Source organism: Antennarius striatus, chromosome 1 (assembly GCF_040054535.1).
Source record: "Antennarius striatus isolate MH-2024 chromosome 1, ASM4005453v1, whole genome shotgun sequence".
Taxonomy (NCBI): domain Eukaryota; kingdom Metazoa; phylum Chordata; class Actinopteri; order Lophiiformes; family Antennariidae; genus Antennarius; species Antennarius striatus.
The window spans coordinates 2,440,048-2,465,530 of record NC_090776.1 but is presented as its reverse complement, the minus strand read 5'-3'; the positions used below and the strand labels follow the sequence as shown (position 1 = coordinate 2,465,530).

The 25,483-nt window shown below is 44.5% G+C and overlaps 1 protein-coding gene across 1 annotated transcript; it reads right to left on the bottom strand.

Moving 5' to 3' along the window:
- Positions 1 to 333: 333 nt before the first annotated feature.
- On the bottom strand, positions 334 to 24,640 carry c1qtnf4 (C1q and TNF related 4). The gene is made up of 3 exons (XM_068317414.1): positions 24,571 to 24,640; positions 4,566 to 4,927; positions 334 to 3,278 (listed from the first exon to the last, which is right to left on the bottom strand). Exons 2-3 carry the CDS (start codon positions 4,923 to 4,925, stop codon positions 2,550 to 2,552), a joined length of 1,089 nt encoding a protein of 362 aa, XP_068173515.1. The 5' UTR covers positions 4,926 to 4,927; positions 24,571 to 24,640; the 3' UTR covers positions 334 to 2,549.
- Between the last annotated feature and the right edge of the window lie 843 nt (positions 24,641 to 25,483).

Genomic DNA, 25,483 nt, shown 5'->3' with positions numbered 1-25,483 from the left:
TAGAATTCAGTTTGTGGCTGGGACAAATTATAAAATTCCATTTTTATAAACTTTATGATGGTTTCTAATCTGAGTTTGCGGCATTTACCAAAACAACTGAAGACGAGACTTATTTTTATTTTATCCCATCGCCAGTGGGTTATTAATTCATTTGGCATGTAATCAATTTGGCTTTAACAAATTATTAATTTATTTGGCTTTAATTTATTTGGCCAGAATGAAGATAATGACTTGAGTTTCAATTTTAATTTGACTGTCACGTAAAGCTGCTGTACCGCTACCGGCCAGCAGGAGGCGCTGCAGCACTAACTTTAAAAAAACAAAACAAAAACATTTCTTTTTAATTTTTATTGAAGCATCCATTTTACACGTAAGAAATACTGAAAACATTGAACCACACTATTCTGCGGGGAGACATGGGCCAGAATGTTTCACACATTCTTGTTTTTTTTTTCCCATCGGGGTCGGATTCGTGCACATTTTGACCCACGTGCGCGTGACAGTTCCTGAAATAAATTTAAAAAAAAGAAAAAAAGAAGCACAGACCGGAAACACCCAATCAACACACCGGAAGCTACGACACGAACAGTTCACGGAGTTAGAAGCTCACAGCTGATGGCTGTGCATGCATGCATCACGCAAAAAAACCCCGCTAATTGGTGCTTTTAATTTGTAGAAATGTGTGCATCACAACTCTGACGTCACAACACGGAGACGTTCCAGCCGTGATGAGACATTTTGAGCCCCTTTTTTTTTGTTTTTTGCCACTTTTTTGTTCTTACACTAAATCTCTGACCTGGTTTCACTGGTATCTGTAGATGTGTGGAGTTAATGGGAATAATGGGAATATCGGGCCGCTGCTCCCGTTTGCTGACGATGTTGTGTTTGTATTTCTTTGTCTGCGGAATTAGAGATAAATCAGCTTAATGTGAGGATCCAAAAAAAAAAAAAATCCTCAAAAAATATCTAAATTAAAAGAATAAAAACAGAAAATTGAGCTAAAAGACGCTAAAATGCCGCGTAGAGTTGTGTTCCATTCATATTGACAATGATGTTAAATTTAATCTGTCGTGACTCAACTGCATAGTTTATGGATGTAGTGCAACAAGTTCCTGGAGATGCATTTTACCTCTTTTAGATTTGGAAAACCTTCAAAGATGATGATGATGATGAAGATGATGAAGCACACCCGTTATGGGCATCTTGAGTGTTCCATGCTGAATTTTATTTTATTTTTATTGTTAATTTTAGGTTACTTTAACTCGTCTTTTATTTTTTAAATCTTTAAACTGTTCCGAAAAAGGTGGATGTTACAGCGAATGGAAGATTTAAACCTATGACATCATCGTGCAGTCATGTGATGCAGGAAAGGAAAATCGATTCGCTGTATCGTCCTTCTATGATGTCGTGTGTCTGTGGCGTGGTCCGTTGATTATAAAATAATCTGAATTTTAATCTCTTTCGCCCTCATTTCTTGGGTGAACATTCGATCGCGGCGTCATTTCACTCCCCAATATTTCCAGAAGTCGGGGTTCACACAATTTAAAGGCCTCACATTTCCCCCCGGCGGTGTGAAATTACACGGACGTGCGTACGGAGCAGCGGCCTGGGGAGAAGCAATTCAATTTCCCCCCACAGCCGCCGCCGTCTGAAGGAATGAATTAAACTAACGCTAGAATAGAAAAATCAAATCACGGTCCAGATCCCTGCAGGCCCAACAGGGGGGTGTGGGGGCGGGAGGGTCTTGTGGTCGGCAGTCTGGTCCCATCATCCTCTGCTTTGAGTTGCGACTGAACATCAGGGGGAGAAAAGAGTCATTTGGACACAAAACACTTTTTTAGCTGAGTTTAGTTTGGAATGCCTCGTCAGACGGGACAGAATCGAGTCTTTACACGCAAGCAGGAACACGAGACTCGGACAGGAAGAACGGGTGTCGATGAAGGACGATTAAAAGAGTGTGGGAACAACCCAAGTCTACAGAAGACGCCTCGGATGGACCTAAGGTTGGGTTTCCTGTGAGTCGCTGTGGATTGGCATGCGTTAGCAGCTAATGTGGAAAATTTTTCGTTTTAAATGTCACAATGAACAACTTTTCCAATCGGTTTCTGGAGACTTGGATTACGTCGTAGATGATGCACATTTCTGTTTGTTTGTTTTTTGAGTTTTCGCTAGGCTGTCTGTACGTTCTGTTTTTCATTCCTTTACCGTTTACCTTGAAAAATCCTGCCTGAGTCGCTTGGGAGACATTTCTTGAGCTGCAAAAAAAAAAGAGAATTCCAAAAAAAAACAAGAGAAATGCGCTAAATGAGAGTTCGTAGGACACGTTTGGAGGTGAGCAAGACACGACTGAGGTCCCACATTCGATCGTGATGATGTTATATCCCGACTGTCGGAAACTGGAGAGATTTACGTATCAGTCCTCCTCCGACCTCATGGTGACTCTGTGGAGGAATTCATCGGAAGAGGAAGCTTTGAAAAAGAAAAACACAAGAAGAATTGTCCGCTTGGCATGAATTCGTCCAACAATGTTCATCGCCGTGGCGCCGCAGCTAGGGCTTCTTACTCGTGTAGGACTGGTTGGCGACGGGGAAGTCCGGGTAGACCAGGAAGCCGGTGAAGGTGATGTATTTGGCGTGGTTGCTGTAGGCGCCGAAGCCGTCCCTCTGGTGGGAGTAGAGCCAGACGGTGTCGCCCGGTTTCAGCGCCAGCATCAGGCTCTGGCTCTGCAGGGCTTTCTCGCCCTGGCTGTCATCGTAGATCATCGCCTGCACCTCCAGCCGGTTCTTCATCAGCTTGACGGACAGAGTCTTCTGCGGCAGCTTGCCCACGTTGAAGGAGAAGTAGTACGCTCCGGGGACGCGGCAGGTGAACACGCCTTCCGTCACGTTGAAGTCCTCTCCGATGTTGACGAACGCCGTGTCGAAGCCGACCGGCTGGTGCTGCGGCATCCCCACCTGGTCTTCTCCCACGATGCTTTGGGTTCGCCCGACGGAGAAAGCCGATCTCTGGTCGTCTTCTTCGTCCTCGTCCGGTTCTTCTTCTTCTTCTTCCTTACGTTGGGGCTCCTTCTCCTTCGCCGTGGAGGCCTGGTCTTCCTGGGGGGCGCGGTCTTGATGGTGGTGCGTCTGGTAGCCGTAGGTGTCCGGGTAGACCAGGTAGCCGTTGAAGGTGGTGTAGTGGCCCGTGTTGCTGTAGAGGGCGTAGCGGGGGTCGCCGTGGAGCCGGAGCCACACTGTGTCGCCGAACTCCAGCTGAAGCATGACGCTCTGGCTCTGCACCTGAGGGGCGAAGAAGACTTCATTAACCCTGAGTCACAACCAGGCTACATCAACGCGCTGACGCCAGATTTAATCCGATCATCTCCCTCACGCAGCTCCGGGTTTGGGGGAATTGGCCGTGTAATCCCTTCTGTTCAGCTAAACACAACCCTTGCGATAACAGACGTGTTGTACCGACAGACAGTCAACACTATTAAAGACTGTTGGTAACATTTCCATAGAGGCTAAAATCCATTAAACACAACCGAACCAGAGGCCGACTTCACTCAAGATGCCCCCCATGATCAGAGGAAGGAAGTCTGGCGTATGGGAAACATACTGTACGTCTGGAGGTGGTTGAACCACGTGTTCACGAGGCACGTTTAAAAATAAACAGTCATCGGCTGCTTTGGAAGAAGCTGACGCCCCCAGTTTCACTAACAGGTGGCACCTCGAGGGGGCCAGCGCCACCTGTTGCCCTCCACCTAGAGGTGGTATTTAATCGTTAATCAGGTCCCAGGAAACACAATATAAGTTGAAAAATTAAGTAAGTCCATTTAACTCGTCTCCAGGATAAACTGTAGATAAACTTTCCCAGTTGAACTTTATTAATGAATGTATTTTAATACTACAGTAATCCCTCGCTTATTCGCGCTTCAAGATGCCCGGCTTCACCTCAGCCCGGATATTTAGTAGGTAGTCACATGATGCCATGCGTGCATGCCATTGGCTGACATCATCCGGAAGTGCGCTATGTTCTGAGACTCACGGAACACACTCTTTAATACACTCCTCTGAGTATTAAAGAAACACTTATGGGGAGGGTTCATAAACGTTTAAAGTACCGTAACTAATAAAATTAATAGTTTGTCGCTGTATCACAGGATTTTGCCTTTTTGTGGGTGGTCCTGGAACGCATTAACCGCGAGGAACGAGGAATTACTTTATTTATTTATTTATATATTTTTGGCCTAAAAACGGAAAGTCGAGTAAAATGACGCAATCTTGATTTTTTTTTTTCTGTGTATTTTTTGTATAGTGGAGAACAACGTATTTCGAATTGACGTGAGCTGAGGTGTACCTTCAGTTAGCTTAGCTTAGCAGAAGAGGTCATTTTTACACACAGTGCTGCCATTGCCATTGCCATTTTTTCAATAGTATCAACAAGGAAATATTAAGTTAATCCATCTCTCAGATTCTTCCGTCCACGTTGGTTCTGCACAGATGATCCCTCAGAACTTCTATCCCGTCTAAAAATGTTCTTTACTTTGTTGGTGGGACTGCGTTCAGGCGTGACCGGACTCCTACCTTCCTCTCCTCGCCGGCGTTCTCCTCGTACACGATGGCCTGCACCTCGTTCCTGTTCTTCATCAGCATCACGGAGAGGTCTTTGTGAGGGAACTTGCCCACGGTGAAGGAGAAGTAGTAGGCCCCGGGGATCCGGCAGCGCAGCAGGCCGGCCTTGGGGTCGAAGTCCCCCCCGATGTTCACGTACACCGTGTCAAAGGTCACAGTCATCTTGGGGCCGCCTTCCATGCTGTTGGTGCGCGCCACAGAGAAAGCGGATCGCAGCTCCACATCGTCAAGTAGGCGGGCAAACGCCCAAGCCCCGCCCACGTTACTTAGGCACAGCAGGCCAATCAGAATGCTCGCTGGGAGCAGCATCATGTCTGCAAAAACATTACAAAATAGGCTTTCATAAGTCAAACATTTCTCCATTTAAAATAACAAAAGTCTTTTTTTTTATCCCAGCCTTGTAAAAAAGCCCCCAAACCCCTAAATTATGAAAAACAACAACATTTTTATCAACCAATAGACTTTACCTGTGTATAATTAATTATATATGAGTTACGTAAACAATGATAAAGAATGAGAAGAAACGCAAAAATCATGAGAACACACGAGCTACGTTTTTATTCCACCAACGAGAACGAGATCCGGTCTCACTGATGTTGTATCCATCCGCCAACACGTGGTGAAGAACGAGATCCGGTCTCACTGTTGTATCTATTCACCAACTAGCAGCGGAGTCCCGAAAGGACTGGTATCTCGGAATTTTCTCGTACGTCGAGCAAAAATAAGGACAGAGCGATAACTTGTATCTCAAAAAAACTTGTATGTCGAGCAGCTCGCATCTTGAGGTACCACTTTAACCTAAAAGATGAACACATGTATTTTTTCTCCTGTAAAACACGGAACCTCCATCCTGTTGTAAAAACAAACTGAACGCACAAAGATTTATGCAGTTTTGCTTGGCCTGTAAACTGATTTCAAACAAAACCTTTGGCCTTCCGGGGGAAAAGTTTGTTCTTGACAGAGTGGTTGTGTAACAGTCTGAGTTGTGTGGGCAGAGGGTTTCTTCGCAGTAACTTTGATCATGGAATCTCGCCCTCCGTGACATCGGGTAACAAGGAGGAGTCCAACACGTTTACAGCGACTGCAATCCCAGCAGGATGAGCAGCGGCGTCTCTTTAGAATGGGCTTCATCTGTGTTGTTCGCCATGGAAACAATGACTGCTCAAAGGAAACAAGCTCGCGTCGACCTCAGACAGATGATGCTCACGCAGCAGAGCGAGCTCACGCTCACACATGACATAACAGACGGCGACACCTTGAGCTGTGGTTGAGTCATTCAGGCAGGTCGCCAGCGGAGGACGTTCTAATGTGTCTCCTATTAGCAGAGACGAGCTCTCATTGTCCTCCTCTAATGAAGCAGCAGGAAGTCGACACACTCAGGTGGAGCGACAACGACAGCGAAACGACACGGCGAAGCCTGTACCGGGTAGAGGAGGCAAAGGAGACAGAGGAGACACAGGAAACAGAGGAGGTAGAGGAGGCAAAGGAGACAGAGGAGACAGAGGAAACAGAGGAGGCAGAGGAGGCAGAGGAGACAGATGAGGTAGAGGAGGTAGAGGAGGCAACGGAGACAGAGGAGACACAGGAAACAGACGAGGTAGAGGAGGCAAAGGAGACAGAGGAGACAGAAGAAACAGAGGAGCTAGAGGAGGTGGAGGAGCTAGAAGAGGCAAAGGAGACAGATGAGACAGAGGAAACAGAGGAGGTAGAGGAGACAGAGGAGATAAAGGAGACAGAGGAGGCAAAGGAGACAGAGGAGACAGAGGAGCTAGAGGAGGCAAAGGAGCTAGAAGAGATAGAGGAGACAGAGGAGACAGCGAGGTAAAGGAGACAGAGGAGGCAAAGGAGACAGAGGAGACAGAGGAGACAGAGGAGGCAAAGGAGACAGAGGAGACAGAGGAAACAGAGGAGGTAGAGGAGGCAAAGGAGACAGAGGAGACAGAGGAAACAGAGGAGGTAGAGGAGACAGAGGAGATAAAGGAGACAGAGGAGGCAAAGGAGGCAGAGGAGACAGAGGAGCTAGAGGAGGCAAAGGAGCTAGAAGAGATAGAGGAGACAGAGGAGACAGAGGAGACAGAGGAGCTAGAGGAGGCAAAGGAGCTAGAAGAGATAGAGGAGACAGCGAGGTAAAGGAGACAGAGGAGGCAAAGGAGACAGAGGAGACAGAGGAGGCAAAGGAGAAAGAGGAGACAAAGGGAAAAGAGGAGGTAGAGGAGACAGAGGACAGAGGAGGTAGAGGAGGTAGAGGAGGCAAAGGAGACAGAGGAGACAGAGGAAACAGAGGAGGTAGAGGAGGCAAAGGAGACAGAGGAGACAGAAGAAACAGAGGAGCTAGAGGAGGTAGAGGAGCTAGAAGAGGCAAAGGAGACAGATGAGACAGAGGAAACAGAGGAGGAAGAGGAGACAGAGGAGATAAAGGAGACAGAGGAGGCAAAGGAGACAGAGGAGACAGAGGAGCTCGAGAAGGCAAAGGAGCTAGAAGAGATAGAGGAGACAGAGGAGACAGAGGAGACAGAGGAGCTAGAGGAGGCAAAGGAGCTAGAAGAGATAGAGGAGACAGAGGAGACAGCGAGGTAAAAAAGACAGAGGAGGCAAAGGAGACAGAGGAGGCAGAGGAGACAGAGGAGGCAAAGGAGACAGAGGAGGCAGAGGAGACAGAGGAGCTAGAGGAGCTAGAGGAGGCAAAGGAGCTAGAAGAGACAGAGGAGACAGAGGAGACAGAGGAGACAGAGGAGCTAGAGGAGGCAAAGGAGCTAGAAGAGACAGAGGAGACAGAGGAGACAGAGGAGGCAGAGGAGACAGAGGAGGCAAAGGAGACAGAGGATGCAGAGGAGACAGAGGAGCTAGAGGAGACAGAGGAGCTAGAGGAGACAGATGAGCTAGAGGAGACAGAGGAGACAGAGGAGCTAGAGGAGACAGAGGAGACAGAGGAGCTAGAGGAGGCAAAGGAGACAGAGGAGGCAGAGGAGACAGAGGAGCTAGAGGAGACAGAGGAGCTAGAGGAGACAGAGGAGACAGAGGAGACAGAGGAGACAGAGGAGCTAGAGGAGACAGAGGAGACAGAGGAGACAGAGGAGACAGAGGAGCTAGAGGAGACAGAGGAGACAGAGGAGGCAAAGGAGACAGAGGAGGCAGAGGAGACAGAGGAGCTAGAGGAGACAGAGGAGGCAGAGGAGACAGAGGAGCTAGAGGAGCTAGAGGAGACAGAGGAGACAGAGGAGACAGCGAGGTAAAAAATACAGAGGAGGCAAAGGAGACAGAGGAGACAGAGGAGACAGAGGAGGCAGAGGAGACAGAGGAGGCAAAGGAGACAGAGGAGGCAGAGGAGACAGAGGAGCTAGAGGAGACAGAGGAGCTAGAGGAGACAGATGAGCTAGAGGAGACAGAGGAGACAGAGGAGCTAGAGGAGACAGAGGAGACAGAGGAGCTAGAGGAGGCAAAGGAGACAGAGGAGGCAGAGGAGACAGAGGAGCTAGAGGAGACAGAGGAGCTAGAGGAGACAGAGGAGACAGAGGAGACAGAGGAGACAGAGGAGCTAGAGGAGACAGAGGAGACAGAGGAGACAGAGGAGACAGAGGAGACAGAGGAGCTAGAGGAGACAGAGGAGACAGAGGAGGCAGAGGAGACAGAGGAGCTAGAGGAGACAGAGGAGGCAGAGGAGACAGAGGAGCTAGAGGAGCTAGAGGAGACAGAGGAGACAGAGGAGCTAGAGGAGACAGAGGAGACAGAGGAGCTAGAGGAGGCAAAGGAGACAGAGGAGGCAGAGGAGACAGAGGAGCTAGAGGAGGCAAAGGAGACAGAGGAGGCAGAGGAGACAGAGGAGCTAGAGGAGACAGAGGAGACAGAGGAGCTAGAGGTGTTGTCTCTGCTGTCCGTCCTGCTGTTAGATTTTCAGATGGATCCCCTCTAAAACACAAAGAGGGGAGTTCCATCCCCCAACACAGAAACCTGTGGCTGCAGGACGTGGAGTGAAGTTTGTTCAACCCACCAAACCTCTGTGAACCAAACATCTTCAGAGTCCCGTTCAGTAACGACACGACGGGGAACCATCTGACAGTGAAACTCCAGATCTCCATCTTCCTCTGACATATTTGGTGGCGACTCCAAACTGTCGTCATGAACTGGCGCCTTGTCCAGGATGTATCCTGCCTCTCGCCCAATGCCAGCTGGGATCGGCAGTAACAGAAGATGGATGGTTGAGCAGATGGATGGATGAGCCTCCATTCAGTCCATCAGACAGAACAGAAACAGAAGCCGTCACGACTGACTGGGTTTCTGTTTTTACTTTGGTGCAGCACTGCTAAGACCTTGAAAGTCTTTAATGTTGAGACTCAGAGTTCTTCTGTCGGTTTATCCTAAATCAACCTCTTTAAATGGAGACTAATGATAGCAGTTAATTGTACTTAAGGCACAGAAGCACGACTGATCGTTTCGTCTGATTGCTTTTCCCACTGCAGCAGAAGCAGAAATCCATTCTGCAAAGGCAAATATATGTATGCAGCAGGCTGCTACCGCAGTGGCCGCTCTCTGCATAGATTAGAATTTGCTTAATAATTCCGAAAGCGCTACTTAAGCCTCAAGTTATACAAAAACACAAAAATTGAGAACGCATCCGCGAGGCGTTAAGAGCAACGGTTTTTGTTTGTCTGCGTAATGGAGGCCGTTTGAGCGAGTCAAAGTCGACAGACTGCACTCCTTAGAGAGCGAGATGCTTCAGGATCAAACAGCAATGAAAGAATAGATCAAACAAACCTCCGTAATGAGCACCCATGGGAGTAAAGCAGCAGAACTGAGCCCACAAAAGATTAGGTCCATGCAAATGGGAAGAAAAAACAAAAAAAAACAATGCTGTTGTACACTTTTCAGAATCGTCTAACTTCTTTCTGGGCAAGTTTTAAAGGAGTATTACGCTGTTTTTGCTGCAGTTGGAGAAGATAGGCAACAGCCAATCAGAAATGTGACATTATTGTGATTTTCTTTGCAGCATTTGTGTTCACAGGCACAAATAAAAGACGACTAAACCTGTGCACCATCTGACGTGTGGATAACCTCATGCATTATCTGCACACATGAGACGAGATGAGAAGTTGCAGTCTACTGGGTGGAAGCAGAATAATCAGGATGGAATTATTGATTTTTCCTGCACCACATGTGTAGATATCAATATATTTTCTCTCATTAAATGTTCAGAGTTCAAATGCAGACACGCAAAAAGGCGACTAAAAGGTGACATTGATGAATGACCACCAGGTTTAGATGTTTAATCCCAGAGGAAGCAAAAAGCAGCAAACATGAACTGATGAAGACCAACAAACTCAAACTGTTTGTCCTCTCAGATCCAAAGCAAATTCAAGCCATTAGTGGAATTCATGCCAGCCTCTCAAACACACTCTTTCCACCGAGCAGCTTCTGCAGGAGGTAATTACCTCCCCGAACACCATGGAGGACTCTTGTCTCAATACGAGGGCATATTATCTATTCTCTTTCCTTATGATGGTTCTAGCTTCCTGCTCATTTGTGTGTGAAAGTTGTAACCCTCCAGCTAATTAGGCTATAATTTAATCTGACCGCCAGCACTTAATTAAGACGAGCGAATGCCAGGGAGACAGAAGGAGGAAACTGATAGGTGAGAGGAGAGCCAGCAGAATGCGTTCACACATTCATTTAATTAGCATTGTAAAATTAAATTAAAAGTTGTACCTGATTACCTCAAAACACCATCAAATAACGTCTATATTCCTGTCAGTCTGACCTTTGCAGCTTCCTCCTGCGTGGTGACATCATCTCTGCTTCTGCTTGTGCTTCCTTTCTCCTCAGCATTGCAGCATTCAGCTCATTTGCATTCAGTCTTTAAAAAGGCACCAACTAAACACCTAATATAAAGTTTAAAAGCTCAAACCCGTCTCAAACAGAAGGATCTTTTGCCATCAGATCCATTTTTGAGGTTTTCAGGATCAGGATAGTCTTCCGAAGGTCCAGATATGTTTCTTTATGCATCTTTGTGATGTTTAACTTCATGTTTTAGGGTCTAATAAACTTCTCTGGCCTTTCCATCAGCTTATAATACTAGTTCTGAGCCCCACGAGTTAGCATTGGTGAACTCCTTGAAGCTTATTGATGAAACTCTGACTTAACTTTAGGACATAACAGACAGAAGTCTACAGTAGTTCGGTTTCAATCTGTGTTTGCTGCCTGTTTTTAGTTTGCTGAACAAATTTTAGGGAGTTTGCAGAGAGACGGTGATCCTGCGCACACATTTGCATAAAAGTTGTGCGGTTTGCAGCGAGGATTACTTTTACAAACTTGTTTTGAGGGACCAGATGCCCAAACCATCTGCATCTCCTCCGTGTGGGACAGACGTCCTTTCCAGATCCATCATCTCCTGACGGATCAGGAATAAAAAAAAAACCCGACCAATCAGAGACGTATCCGTCTTCAAATTTAAGAGTAAAGGAGACTTTAGCCTCGCTGCCAGCGAGACTGAAAAAGGAAGAAAGAAACTGGAACGCAATGAAGGCAGGAGATGAGAATAAACAGGTTAGTTTTGAGAGAAAATCTCTCAATGTGTAGCAGGGAAGAGGTAAAACCTACAGGAATTGAAGAGACTAATTACTATTCTAGAACCATTAAGATATATTTACCAACTGAAAGCTTCAAATATTTCCCTTTTGTTTTTGCCAGTTTAACTTAACTCTGAAGCACAAAGCGCTGCGTTATCTTAGAAGACAAGTGATTGCACGCCTCAGTGACCTCAGCAGGAGGACTGATGGTGGTGGTGGTGGATGTGTGTGTGTGTGGGGGGGTAAACTGAATGAAGCTGGTCTCAGGCCAGCAGTCACTACTGTCTGCATGGATGGATGAGTCTCCACAGCTCTGCTGAGCCGAGCCTGAAGCGGAAGGAAAAGGTCTGCCGCTGTCTGATGGGGTGGCGGTCGGGTAACCACAACAACAGCTGCACCTTTAAAGTAACATCCAGTCTCAACGCGCTTACGGTGTGTTGGGATTAAAATCCCTGATGGCTTTAAAGGGAACAAGGATTCAATTTGAGACTAAACATGAGAGGGACGTTTGAAACAATCACGTTTATCCCCATGAAGCCAGAACGCAGCTTCAGACTGGTAATGTGAACCTAGACGTGACTGACCAACTGGAGGTGAACGTCTGGACCTGCTGGTGACGTCCTGAAGGTTAGGCCGCTTCTGGAGCGAAGCTACACGAGTCGTTTTGTTGTTTTACTCCAGAAATGATTCCCATCTATCGATAAAGAGAAGCAGTTGTTCAACGCCTGCTTGTTCGGGCTCTACAAACACGTAGAGAGGATGATGTGTGCATTCATAACACCTCAACCTGACTGTGATTCTCAACACTACGCCTGCAGCTTCCTGTTGTTCCGGATGCTGCTGCTCGTCTCCTGACTGGGGAGAATAATTCAACACACTGCTCTCCTTCCACAGGCTTCCTGTCCATCACAGATTTTTTCTTCTTCTTCTCCTTTCGGCTTTTCCCTTTGCCAATCAGTGTCCTCCATCTAACCCTGTCTTCTGCATCGTCTTCTTTCACACCAACTACCTTCATGTCCTCTTTAACTACATCCATAAACCTCCTCTTTGGTCTTCCTCTAGGCCTCCTGCCTGGCAGTTCAAAACTCAGCATCCTTCTACCAATATATTCACTATCTGTCCTCTGGACATGTCCAAACCATCTCAGTCTGTCCTCTCTGACTTTATCTCCATGTACTCACCTCTTCTTCTTCTTCTACTAATCAGTTGTTCATGATTAACCCTAAAAACCGGGTGTGATGGAACCGACATCTGTGGAGCAGCCCTTCAAAGTTCTGGTTGCGTTAGATGTGCTACAGAAATAAAGTTTGTCTTGACTAAAGTATCAAATACATTGTTTACGGGAAGCAGCTGAATGCAGCGGCTGGTGTTTTTTATTACCCATAAACCATGGAGGCGTTGCCATGGAGAAGCTGCAGGGACTTTTAATCATGGTAGCACCGAATGCTTTCAGAATCCTCCGACATCATCGACCTTGTCTGGCAGCACGGTTGAGAAAGCAGAGATGAAAGGATCGACTTTACAACCGGCGAGGATTCGCTCGGGTACAATCTAGTGTCGTCCGCATACAGCAGCGACTCTATCTGTTTGCACAGCTGGATGACTATTCCACCCGCGACACTCTGTCATCTGATCCGTAGTTTGCGATGAAATCTCCACGACTGTGATTCTCACAGCGTTTGACATTCAGGGTTGGTCTGCTCGGGCTTTAAGGATTGATGTGCCCTTCTAAGAAAACGACAGGGGGTGACTCGGAGGAGCCACATCAGAACACAACACTGGTTATTTGTGCGTTTTCAAGTCAGCAGAAAACTTGTCAGCCGAACCCCTCCTGTCTGCAAAAGGTCAGCCTGTCATGGATTTCAAAACCAGCCTTATTTTTAGACTGACCTTCATGCATTTTTGAAATAAGACAGCGCTCGTGTGTCTCGTACAAGAACCGTTGTTTTCGATCCTACAAATTTAAAATCTGGAAAAACCACACGGCTGCATATCAATGCGGTCGTCAAGCTCCAGTTCTGCTCGTGTCATCTGTTCTCCAGGAGATCTTCCTTTTTTTGTCTGAATATAGAGGAAAGGGAATGAATGATTTCTCCTCCCTGGAGACGGATCAATACCTGATGATTGAGACATGGAATAAAAGAAGGACAGGAAGTGAGAGAAAGTGAACAAATTTCACTGGGCGTGTTGATTTAGAACAGAACGTGACGATGTGGGAAGTTATTCGCCTGTGGTATTGTTATTTATGTGTTCACAGGGGACTAAATAAACAGTAAACGTGTGTGTGTGTGTGACCTGTATAACTTTTCCGGTGTATGTGGTAACGTGTGCGTTCGTGTTGCTGCGTGGGTCGTAGTTGACGTGTTTCTGAATAAATGTGAGAATATCTGTGTATTTGTTGTGTAAAGTTCTATTTTTGTGAAGATGTGGGATTATTCCTGTGTGTATGAGTGTGTGTTCATGTGTGTGTGTGTATATATGTATATATATGAACCACCTTCATACGGGTTCCTATCTTTTGTCTCAGCTGCTCAAATAGAGGGTAACGATAGAGGACGAATGCTCTCTGAGAGTTTTCCGTTTACGTCCATCTTCTCATTATTATCACGTATTATATCACGACTGGAGAGACTAATTTTATGCGCGGTGTTGAGCGCTCGACAGAAAGGCAAACATATTGAGATTTTTTTGGCTGGAAGTCTGCAGAACATTTCAGTCGGTTGGGGATTTTTAAAGCGGTTTCATGTTGTGTCACGCAGAACCAAAAATGTCCAATATACAGTATATATGTGATTTTTACAGACGCTGCTCCCATTTAAACTTGAGCCGAGTGTCGGAAAGCAAAGGTCAGCCCCAGAGTTAACAGATACTTCAGTGGTATAGAGATAAGACACTCCAACAACGTTAGAAGTCAAAGATTTTTTTTTTTTTGCTTTAACCTACTATTGCTCTGTTTTAGTGCAAATGAGACAATAATAAATGTGTTTCATGCTAAGAATAGTAATGATGTCATTCTTCAAAATCACACATTTCAGTTTCTATTGATAGTTCTTCATCTCTGAGTCACAATTTCACTATCGGAGTGATCCAAGGGTAAAACAGTGTCTCCTCCGCCTCTCCAGACAGATTCTCTATGTTTCTCCACCCATTTCTCATTAGATCACAGCCACACAATGAAATCCATTGTTCCATTGTATTGCCGAGCAGGGCCGCACGGCTGCACTGAAACCAAAGCATCACAAACACAATGATTGTATGCGTCTATGGGCGAGTACAAACACACTGCTTGTTGTTTTTACGCACCCCGTTTACACACAACAAGGACATTTTAGCGCAAGGAAACAGTTTGTACATTTTAAATACATGCTGCTTAGAAAGTTATTTAATAGCATGAAGTGATATTAAAATAGTCTGAGAAAGAAAGCACACTTTAATGTAAAGCTTCAAACATAAAACAGCTATCAACATGTTGAGACATGCTGAGCGGAAATAAAAAATGGTCTTTCTAACATTAATTTCCTTCACATTATGAGATAAAAAATATGCCCAAGTGGGAACAACTCAATCACAGAAGCACAAAGACATAAAATAAATGACTTTTGAGGTGTTGGTTGGCGACTATTTTAACTTAAGGCGGATCTAACGGACTGGAAGGCTGGTTCACTTCATTACTAGACCTGCTTTTGGTAAAGTACCGACACATAACCAGGTTAGTTATTCCTACCAGGTTACAGTGTCAGGTCAGCCCACCATCCCATAACTCTGATTTCATATTTATTTCACACATTTTTTAAATCTGTGTCTCCAAACCTTCAAACTATTTTCATTCATCTGTTGATAAGCATAGTTATCCAAAGCACACTGATAATTATCTTATATCTAGCACAAAAATATGAAGTTTATTATGAAGCAGCTTCATAATAATTAAATAATAATAATAATTCATAATAATTAATTCATAATTCATAATAATTAAATTAAATTATTATGAGGAACACCAAGAGTATAGGACTGAGAGTAGGGACGTTGAATGTTGGAACTATGACAGGAAAAGGTAGAGAGTTGGTTGACATGATGCAGAGGAGGAAGGTAGACATACTGTGTGTCCAGGAGACCAGGTGGAAAGGTAGCAAGGCTAGAAGTTTAGGAGCAGGGTTCAAGTTGTTCTATCATGGTGTAGATGGGAAGAGAAATGGAGTAGGAGTTATCTTGAAGGAGGAGTTTGTTAGGAATGTCCTGGAGGTAAAAAGAGTGTCAGATAGAGTGATGAGTCTGAAGCTAGAAATAGAAGGTGTGATGTTCAATGTTGTTAGCGGGTATGCTCCACAGGTAGGATGTGAGCTGGAGGAGAAGGAGAAATTCTGGTCGGACCTTGATGAAGTGATGCAGAGCATGCCTAGAAGTGAGAGAGTTGTCATTGGAGCAGACTTCAATGGACATGTTGGTGCAGGAAACAGAGGTGATGAGGAGGTGATGGGCAGGTTTGGTATCCAGGAGAGGAACGCAGAAGGACAGATGGTAGTTGACTTTGCAAAAAGGATGGAAATGGCTGTAGTGAATACTTTCTTCCAGAAGAGGCAGGAACATAGAGAGACCTATAAGAGTGGCGGTAGGAGCACACAGGTAGACTATATCTTGTGTAGACGGTGTAACCTGAAAGAGATCAGTGACTGCAAAGTAGTGGTAGGTGAGAGTGTAGCCAAACAGCATAGGATGGTGGTGTGTAGGATGACTCTGGTGGTGAGGAAGATCAAGAGGGCAAAGGCAGAGCAGAAGACAAAATGGTGGAAGCTGAAAAAGGAAGAGTGTTGCATGACTTTTAGGAAGGAGTTAAGACAGGCTCTGGGTGGTCAGGAGGTGCTTCCAGATGACTGGACAACTACAGCTAATGTGATCAGGGAGACAGGTAGGAGAGTACTTGGTGTGTCATCTGGAAGGAAAGTAGATAAGGAGACTTGGTGGTGGAATGAGGAGGTACAGGAGTGTATACAGAGAAAGAGGTTAGCCAAGAGGAAGTGGGACACTGAGAGGACTGAGGAGAGTAGACAGGAGTACAGGGAGATGCAGCGTAAGGTGAAGGTAGAGGTAGCAAAGGCCAAACAAGAAGCTTATGATGACTTGTATGCTAGGTTGGACAGTAAGGAGGGAGAGACTGATCTATACCGGTTGGCAAGACAGAGAGACAGAGATGGGAAGGACGTGCAGCAGGTTAGGGTGATTAAGGATAGGGATGAAGTCTATTGACAGGTGCCAGTAGTGTGATGGGAAGATGGAAAGAGTACTTTGAAGAGTTGATGAACGTGGAAAATGAGAGGGAACAAAGACTAGAAGAGGTGACTGTTGTGGACCAGGATGTAGCAAAGATTAGTCAGGATGAAGTGAGGAGGGCATTGAAGAGGATGAAGAGTGGAAAGGCAGTTGGTCCTGATGATATACCTGTAGAGGTATGGAAGTGTCTAGGAGAGGTGGCAGTAGAGTTTCTGACTGGGTTGTTCAACAGGATCTTAGATAGTGAGAAGATGCCTGAGGAATGGAGGAGAAGTGTGCTGGTGCCCATTTTTAAAAACAAGGGAGACGTGCAGAGTTGTGGCAACTACAGAGGAATAAAGCTGATGAGCCATACAATGAAGTTATGGGAGAGAGTAGTGGAAGCTAGACTAAGGGCAGAAGTGAACATTTGTGAGCAGCAGTATGGTTTCATGCCAAAAAAGAGTACTACAGATGCAGTATTTGCTTTGAGGATGTTGATAGAGAAGTACAGAGAAGGCCAGAGGGAGCTGCATTGTGTTTTTGTAGATCTGGAGAAAGCTTATGACAGGGTGTCCAGAGAGGAACTGTGGTATTGTATGAGGAAGTCTGGAGTGGCAGAGAAGTATGTTAGAGCGGTGCAGGACATGTATGAGGACTGTAAGACAGTGGTGAGGTGTGTGTAGGTGTGACAGAGGAGTTCAAGGTGGAGGTGGGACTGCATCAGGGATCAGCTCTGAGCCCCTTCTTGTTGCTATGGTGATGGACAGGCTGACAGACGAGGTTAGACAGGAATCTCCATGGACTATGATGTTTGCAGATGACATTGTGATCTGCAGTGAGAGCAGGGAACAGGTGGAGTAGAAGCTAGAGAGGTGGAGGTTTGTCCTGGAAAGGAGAGGAATGAAGGGACCCAAGTGGAAGAGAGAGGTTACAGGGAGAAGAGATCAAGAAGGTGGAGGATTTTAAGTACTTAGGCTCAACAGTCCAGAGCAATGGAGAGTGTGGAAAACAGGTGAAGAAGCGTGTACAGGCAGGATGGAACGGGTGGAGGAAAGTGTCAGGTGTGATGTGTGATAGAAGAGTTTCAGCTAAAATGAAGGGAAAGGTGTACAAAACTGTGGTGAGACCAGAGATGTTGTTTGGTCTAGAGACAGTGTCCCTGAGGAAAAGACAGGAGACAGAGCTGGAGGTAGCAGAGATGAAGATGCTAAGGTTCTCTCTGGGAGTGACCAGGAAGGATAGGATCAGGAATGAGTACATCAGAGGGACAGCACATGTTAGAGGTTCTGGAGATAAAGTCAGAGAGGCCAGACTGAGATGGTTTGGACATGTCCAGAGGAGAGATAGTGAATATATTGGTAGAAGGATGCTGAGTTTTGAACTGCCAGGCAGGAGGCCTAGAGGAAGACCAAAGAGGAGGTTTATGGATGTAATGAGGGAAGACATGAAGGTAGTTGGTGTGAGAGAAGAGGATTCAAAGGACAGGGCTAGATGGAGGAAATTGATTCGCTATGGCGACCCCTGAAGGGAAAAGCCGAAAGGAAAAGAAGATGAAGCTGCAGACATGAATTCCTCAATTTTTAATTGTTAAGCACTGTTGTAATGTTGTAGTGGATCAGAAACAAAAAGTTGTTGACTGACAAACGGTTTTCTGGATTTAACAGCCAACAAAAACATAACTAAATAAAGGAAAGGATCGTTTTATTGCAGTTTAGGGAAAATACTATAAAAACTCAATTTCCCATGAGCCTTTGTTTGTAGAACATTTTATTTCCTGTTTACTCAGCCAATGAGTGTGGACTTGGGTTGACCGGGGTTACGTGAGGCGCGTGCGAGAGAGATTAAAAAAAAAGTGCGCAGTAATTTAGAAGTCGGAAAACTATATTCAACATCGTTATGATAAATATTTTGTGCCCGATAATATTCGTGAGTTAGTCGTTTTTTGGTGACGTGTTTTTCTATAGTTTTTAAGCGAAAGTGCAGCTAGGCTAGCTGCGTTTGTTGTTTTTTATTAGTTTAGGAGAAAAAAAACAAGCTAACTTCCGGAAGGGCCGTGCTAATTAGCTAACAGTGCTATTGCCTTTGAGGACCGCACACACACCTGTTGCACCTGGATTATAATCCGGCCTGTAGACTCTCCTGAATGGCTTCTTCTTGTCGGAGATACGCGAGTAAATTAGCCTTTTTTTCTTAGCCATTGACGTGTCGATGCTAGCTAAAGATATGTTGATTGCTTTTTATGGGCCCCTAATGGCTAAATATCCAATCATTTGCTAATTATCTCTACATTAAAATACGTTTATCCACTAAAATGTAATAATAAAAAATTAATCTCTATTTATTTAAGCGCTCTTATGATTTGGGTGTTTTTATAAAACCCATTTGGGTTGAAGGTAACTTCATGTTTAAGTTTCATAATTTGTTCAAGGCTTTTGCTTTTGCACTGGTATTTATTTTTGAAATGTTGGATATTTTGAAGCTATTGTCAACTCTAACCTTTACCCTACAATTAACCCTTTAATATGAGGAAAACAATGTGGGCTGTTATGGTTGTGTTGCTTTGGTTTGTGGAGCAGTATTCAGCTCTTCCCAGTTGTGTATTTAATAATGGGACGTCACACAGCATTCAGTAGTAAGATCGGTCTATGAGTTCTTGTTTCTGCAATAGATGAATGGATTTTCAGCTCATGTGCCCATTTGTGATATAATTGCCCCAGCCTTGCATGAACTGTGTTTCTACATGGAACTGTAAATTCAGACTAGTACTAGTAGACTAGTAATAGGAAGCATGTCTTGTGCTGTCGTCAGTCTGCTGATAAAGCGAGTGATCCATTGTTGTATTGTGGATGGACCTTCTTCTCCTTAGTCCTGATAGATTTATGGTTAAAATTTTTCTTGGCAAACTTTGCGCTCCTCCTAACGGTTATTTATTTTTTTGAAAGCACCCTCTTCCAACTGTGCTTTCTTCATCATTTGTTAGTAACCCTCGCAAAAACAGCCTGTACTGCATACATACCAGGTGTCTCATGTAAAGACAAGGAAAACACCCTTAAAAGTCAAAATGGTCACAATTTCTACTTAATTTATTTAAATTTAATATTTAAAAGAGGTGACCAGACCTAAAAAAACCCAAAAACGTTAGCGACTTGCATCATCATTCACACCCATAATCGAAGATGCACAAAGGATGAAACATCTTTTTTTTAATGAAGTCAGACAGACTTCCATTGTGAAGCCTCAGCTCAAGGCCAACTGCCCCATCCCCTCACTGCTTAACGGAGGGGCGGTGGGGGCTGCTGCTTTCTCCTCACTCATTTTGTTAAAGCACCTTTGGAAATGACTTGGTAGAAGCGTTGAAAGCTGCACAGACAGAGTCAACAAGAGCTGCTGAGAAGAGAGAAGTGTTGTCGTGATGAGAAAATAATCACTGCCTTTGACACTCGGATGGTCTTCGGAATATAGAAATAAGCAGTAGAATGAGTGCTTAAGGCCATGGAAACTGATGTGCTTACAAAGGAATAATGGTTTCCCATCCATCTCTACGTATCAACAAGGTTTTTATTGCAAATGAAAGCAAAATACTCTCCTTCCCTTCGAACAGCATCAGCAGCCTGTTGTCTATTTTCTGATGAAGTCTGCATATTTTCTTTCCTGGAATCTATAGCACTGTGAAAAAGAATTTGGCCGGTGATGCTTCCCTTTTTCTTTCTCTTAAGCAGCATTCAAAAGCCATTCAGTTATGCAATTTTCAACACAACAGCAGCTTATATAATAAGTTACGAGTTTTCTTATGGCAGGAAATTGGTCAAAGTTCCAATTGGAATTCTAAGTTTATGATTTCTAAACTGGATAACATCATGGAATTACAGTAAATTACGTAACTTGTCGTCAGCCAGAAAATAATTTTTCGGTGAAAAGATCAAAGTGATACCAGTAAAGAGTGTGTCTGCTTTTTCCAAGAGTACGTTCAGCTCGAAAAATATCAATATTCTGACAAAATTCTCTTTTTATCAGAATTGATGTGATTGTTATGGTTCTTTTTTTTACGTATCGAGCCGAGGAGAAGACACAGTATGACACTAGAAACTCAACAGAGCTGATAGGAGAAATCAAATCACTCCGTGAAATAAAGTCTGAACTGACCATCCTCAGACTTATTCCCAGCTATGCACCCAACTGAAAATAAATGCAGACACTTAATAACCAATTCGAGAAAGCACTGGAAGTAACGAGAAACTACTGTGATGTCACAGAGAGGTTGATTGAGCCCCAAAATAAGTATGAATCTGAAAAGTCAAATCAGCGTGGATCTGATGTCTGAGGCAGAATCTCGTCCACAAGTAGGACGCAACTTCAATCAGAGCAGAAGTCGGCTTTCAGCCTCAGAAGTTGGATGTGTTCGCTCAGCGTGAGACAGACTCTCCAGGATATGACAGAATGCACCGATCTCAGTGTCCTCACTTCAGAAGAGTGCTTCAATCAGACCCCTCTGTGGGAGACATTGAAACTACCGAGGACAAAGAAAGTGCTTTTCCAGACCTGCTCTTTACAGAATACTGGGGGTGAAGCACCGAAAGAGGTTTTGGACAGATTCACAGAGAGGTCAGAGTGCAGGAGTTTGGATATTTCTTAACTTTGGCCCACCAGAAAAGACAGATGTGAACAGTTCTGCAGAAGATGGTGCCACAAGCTCTAATGGTTGTTGGTGATTGGTCGGCAGTCACGTGATACCGTATGCGCATTCTATTGGCTGATGGCATCTGGAAGTGCGCTTCGTTCCGTGAGTCTCGGACTTCCGTGAGACACAAAAGTGCTTTAAACAGTCTACAAGAGTGTGGGAAAAGGTAATACAGATAGAAGGTGGTTTAATATCAGTATGGGAAGGGGTCATAAACGTTTAAATTACTGTAAATAATAAGATAAATAGTTTGTCGCTATATCGCAGAATTTGTTATTCGCGTGTGGTTCCTGGAACACATTAACCGTAAGTAATGAGGGCGCACTGTATACATAGTATATACTTAGTATACATAGCAAATACACATAATTATTGGAAAATCACTCCCTATTGGCTCGTATTGCAGCCTTTCATTTACAATATGATTCATTTGTCCCACCTCACTGGTACAAGCTGGAAGAGGGAGCGAGCGGGTCACTTGGGACCGATATCAAAGAGAGTGGAAGGGGCTGTTATCTGGAGGTGCAGTGACAGACCCCTGCTGTGGCCCCCACTCTCATTAGTCCACCGCGGCTCATCCTCCCATTCTCAGCACTTGTCAATGTGCTGTCAGCTGCCTGCTCAACTGTGGACTCAGGACCAGCCTGAGGACCGGGTGGATGGAAAGAGAGAGAATACAAATGAAGGGAAGATTGTGAGGTGTAAAGTGGTGTTGTCAGCGGACAACAGCAGAGATACAGCTTCTGTGAACTGTAATCCATCCTGTAAATATCTAATTTCACCTTCCGCAGTCTGGGTACAAAGAAAAGCGGCCGCAGCCCCGCTTCCTCCACCCTGTCAATTCACCTGAAACAGCAGGAGAGAAACTAAAGGAGATATATCGAGCAAGAAGTGTAACTGCATTCACACTGCTGTGTTCAATCCATCAGCAATGAATGGAACACCCATAGACATGCATTGTTGCATGACTATACACCCTGTGTGTGCATGTGTGTGTATAAAGTGTAAAAAGAACATCCCCACTGGGCATTAATGAAGTGTCTTCATGATTTAAAAATACTATGCATTTAAAAGTAGGTTTTTTCATTGTCATGGGGCCAATGAGAAAACATTGGCCCAATGACCATCATGTGGCTATTGATTAAGTAGTTTGGCATTGAAAACAGTTGCAACAGTTGGTTTAACGTACTGTTACCATGGTAACCATATCCTTTATAAGAGACGTCAAAAGGAACACTTGTGATAAAAATTGATCAAAGTAGAAATCCAGGAAATAAAGAGACTCAGCAAATTCAACTCATTAAATGTTATATTTATGGTAATAACGTTATGGAATAAGTGTGTTTGGACTCATGTGTACACCCTCCTGGAAAGGCCTTGTGAAGTAGAGCATTTTATTGTTGCACCAACCAAATAATGTTGCTGTGACTCTGTAGATTTAGTAAACGGACAAACAGCAGTGTTTCTTTTTAATGATTTTTTTGGGGGGATATTTAATACATCTGTCTCTACTGTAGAATGGAAGTACAAAAATGTCTTCTGAAAAAGATCTTCACATCAATTTCCTTCATCATTTGGTCGAGTTGTTAAATTTAATAATATACTAATGTATTATCATTAGTACATAAAACTTTTATTTTGACCTCTATGAACTATAGTTAAACACAACGTTGTTTTTACGTAAAGTAGCTTGAAGCGTTGTCATATTATAATTGCATTTTGTGTAGTGGTGGCTCTTGGGTTAAGAACAAATTAATTACATTTTGAGGTGGGTCACGATACAGATACAAAATAAGAAGTGGTTGCTTTTTTTATAAACCAAGTTGACCAAGTTGGCTTGAAAAATATTTTTTCACCATTCCCCCCAGTAGTAACACATTTGCATCCAAATTTTGGAGATTAAGATACGAATTTTAAGATTTGCTGTTTCCTGTGTCAAACTATGGTCACGTTGCATTCACACCAAATACCACAAGTTCTTTATATAATAAAATTACAAGTTAATATAAAGTCAAGAATAGACACAAATCAATAAATGAAGCAATGCCAATGTTTCATTATTTGTGTTTCACACTATTTCCAAAGGTTCAACACAGGTGAGTTGATTTTCTACAAGAAATACAACATACACACGGAAGCAGCTGTCTCACTTTGGTTGCGATTGATGCGATGTTGCTCTTGTTACTACTCCGACACACGTACTTTTAAACGAACCCGCTGTGACATTTGCATGAGTAAGGGATTGATGTGAATTTAGTGTGAACGCTGTGATCGAACACGCCGCTGCCCTCAGTATGCTGATAACACAGTCACTCAGGAAGATGTCATCTGCAAAAGGTAATTAGCTCATGCGCGTATTGAACACTCATTATTGTCCCCGTTTCTGAATGCTGATGTCCTGTGTGAGAAAACAAATGTCTGGTGGTTCAGCTGTGTTTGATTTCTAGTTGGGAACTCTTCTTTTAAAGTGCGTTTAATATCATGCAACCCGGATATGGGCCAAGGTAACGGTCGCTGCTGGCGCTTATTCATTGTCTCTGCATCAGAAGCTGCATTCAGTCATCAATAAAAGAGGACAGATCCTGCTGGATGCAGGTGGACACACACACATGCACACACACACAAACACACTCTGTAAATAACAAAAGCATGATTCGTTCCGATGTGTAATCTCAGCCAGAGCATATATCTGTTGCCTGCAGCAGCCGTGTGTTACGCCGATGTGGATGAAGATTCTGTATCTGCAGACAAAAGGAGTCATCCTCCTCGGATATGAGAGAGAGCTCATCACCTCATCTTTACTCACAGCCTCCTGCTGCCACGGGGCTTTTGCAGTATCTTCACCACTGCTAATAAAAGATAAATAAACCATAGGATATCCACGCAGAATGTTTTCTGCCACCGCAGCAGCCTTCAGTTGCAAGATGCTCCCTAACAAGTCAGAGCAAGTGTGGCACAGCTGGGTATATAAAAGCTGCAGGTTGTCTCGGCTTCTCTCACACAGTGCATTACGTCTGTCCAAGTATCACTCTGTGGATGCATTACAGTGTGTGCCGTCCTCCCTCTGATAATGTTGAGGTATAGCTGTTTCTGGAGATCAGTGCAGATAAATAATGCATGCTGCTGGGACGCGGCGTGACTGCTGAACGCACACACAGCATACGACTATAACACCAGCACTCTCACAGCATGCAACACTTCAAAAAACGCCCATAAATATTGCAGCAAAACCAACAGTCTAATTTGAGTTTACTGCAAATCGACACTCTTGTACTGGGATGAACTACAACACATTTTGGACTCCTTTCATTCTGTTGACATTCAACCATCAGGATGCAACAAACCCCCCCGTTGATGCGCTGGTATTTGCACCGCGTGCCTGCTCTCTCACAACTTCATCGCTTCAATCAAGTGATGGAAAAGCAATCCTTACAGAGGTGATGAGAAAGAAGAAGAGGACTCGTCTCACCTGTTCGTGTGTGTGTGTGTTTGTGTGTGCGCCGCGTCGTCTGTCCTGGCTGAGCGGAAACTTCTCTCGCTAGCGCTGTTGGTTTAAACCTCACTCAGTCTTTTCTCTCTCGCTATACTCCCCCCCTCCCCTCGCTCGCTGTCCTCTCTCTCCCACCCTCCACACGTGGTCTCATTGCTCTTTTTTTCCTTTCAATCGTTGCTTTTCCATTTTTCTCTTCCTACCTGTTTCGGTGTCTTCCTCAGATTGCTGCTGTTTTAATCCCCTCACAAATCACCATCTATTCATACTACATGTTCCACACAGTTGTGATGTAATAAGGTGGTTTTACAATCACTGTAGTGAATCTGCACTCAGATAAGCTTTTCTAATTTCCCAGATCCCAGTGTGCGCCCATACATTTGTGTATTTACAGATAGATTGCTGGGGAGGAGCGGTCATGTCGTAATAACCATCCGTTTTGAGGTGGCTGCCAACTTCCTCTCGCTCATTGTAGGGAGTCATTATCTCACCTCTGGGAGGGAGAGGAATGGGGTGTGTGTAGGGGGGCTATCGGGTAAAAGAGAAGATACATGTAAAGCTCTCAAATTGAAATTCAGCCTACCCGTCTCCCTTTATAATCTCATTCAAATTCCACAGTCTGTTGCTCGCTCATATTTAAATGAGCACTTGACTAAGTCCCTCCTGTGCTTTTTGCTTTTCTTGGCCAGAGATTGGCACGCTTTCTTGCTCTGTTGCATCTGAGCATCCTGGACGCTTCCTTGGCAAACAGGCACACTCTTTGTGTTTTGGCCAATACACAGAAATAGAATTAAAAGAGTGGGAAGGAGGGACACGCAATGAGGCTAAACACGTCTAATAGCATCCTGGCAGCACGCGTCTGGTGGGATCGGTGGAGGTAGTGAAGTGTGAA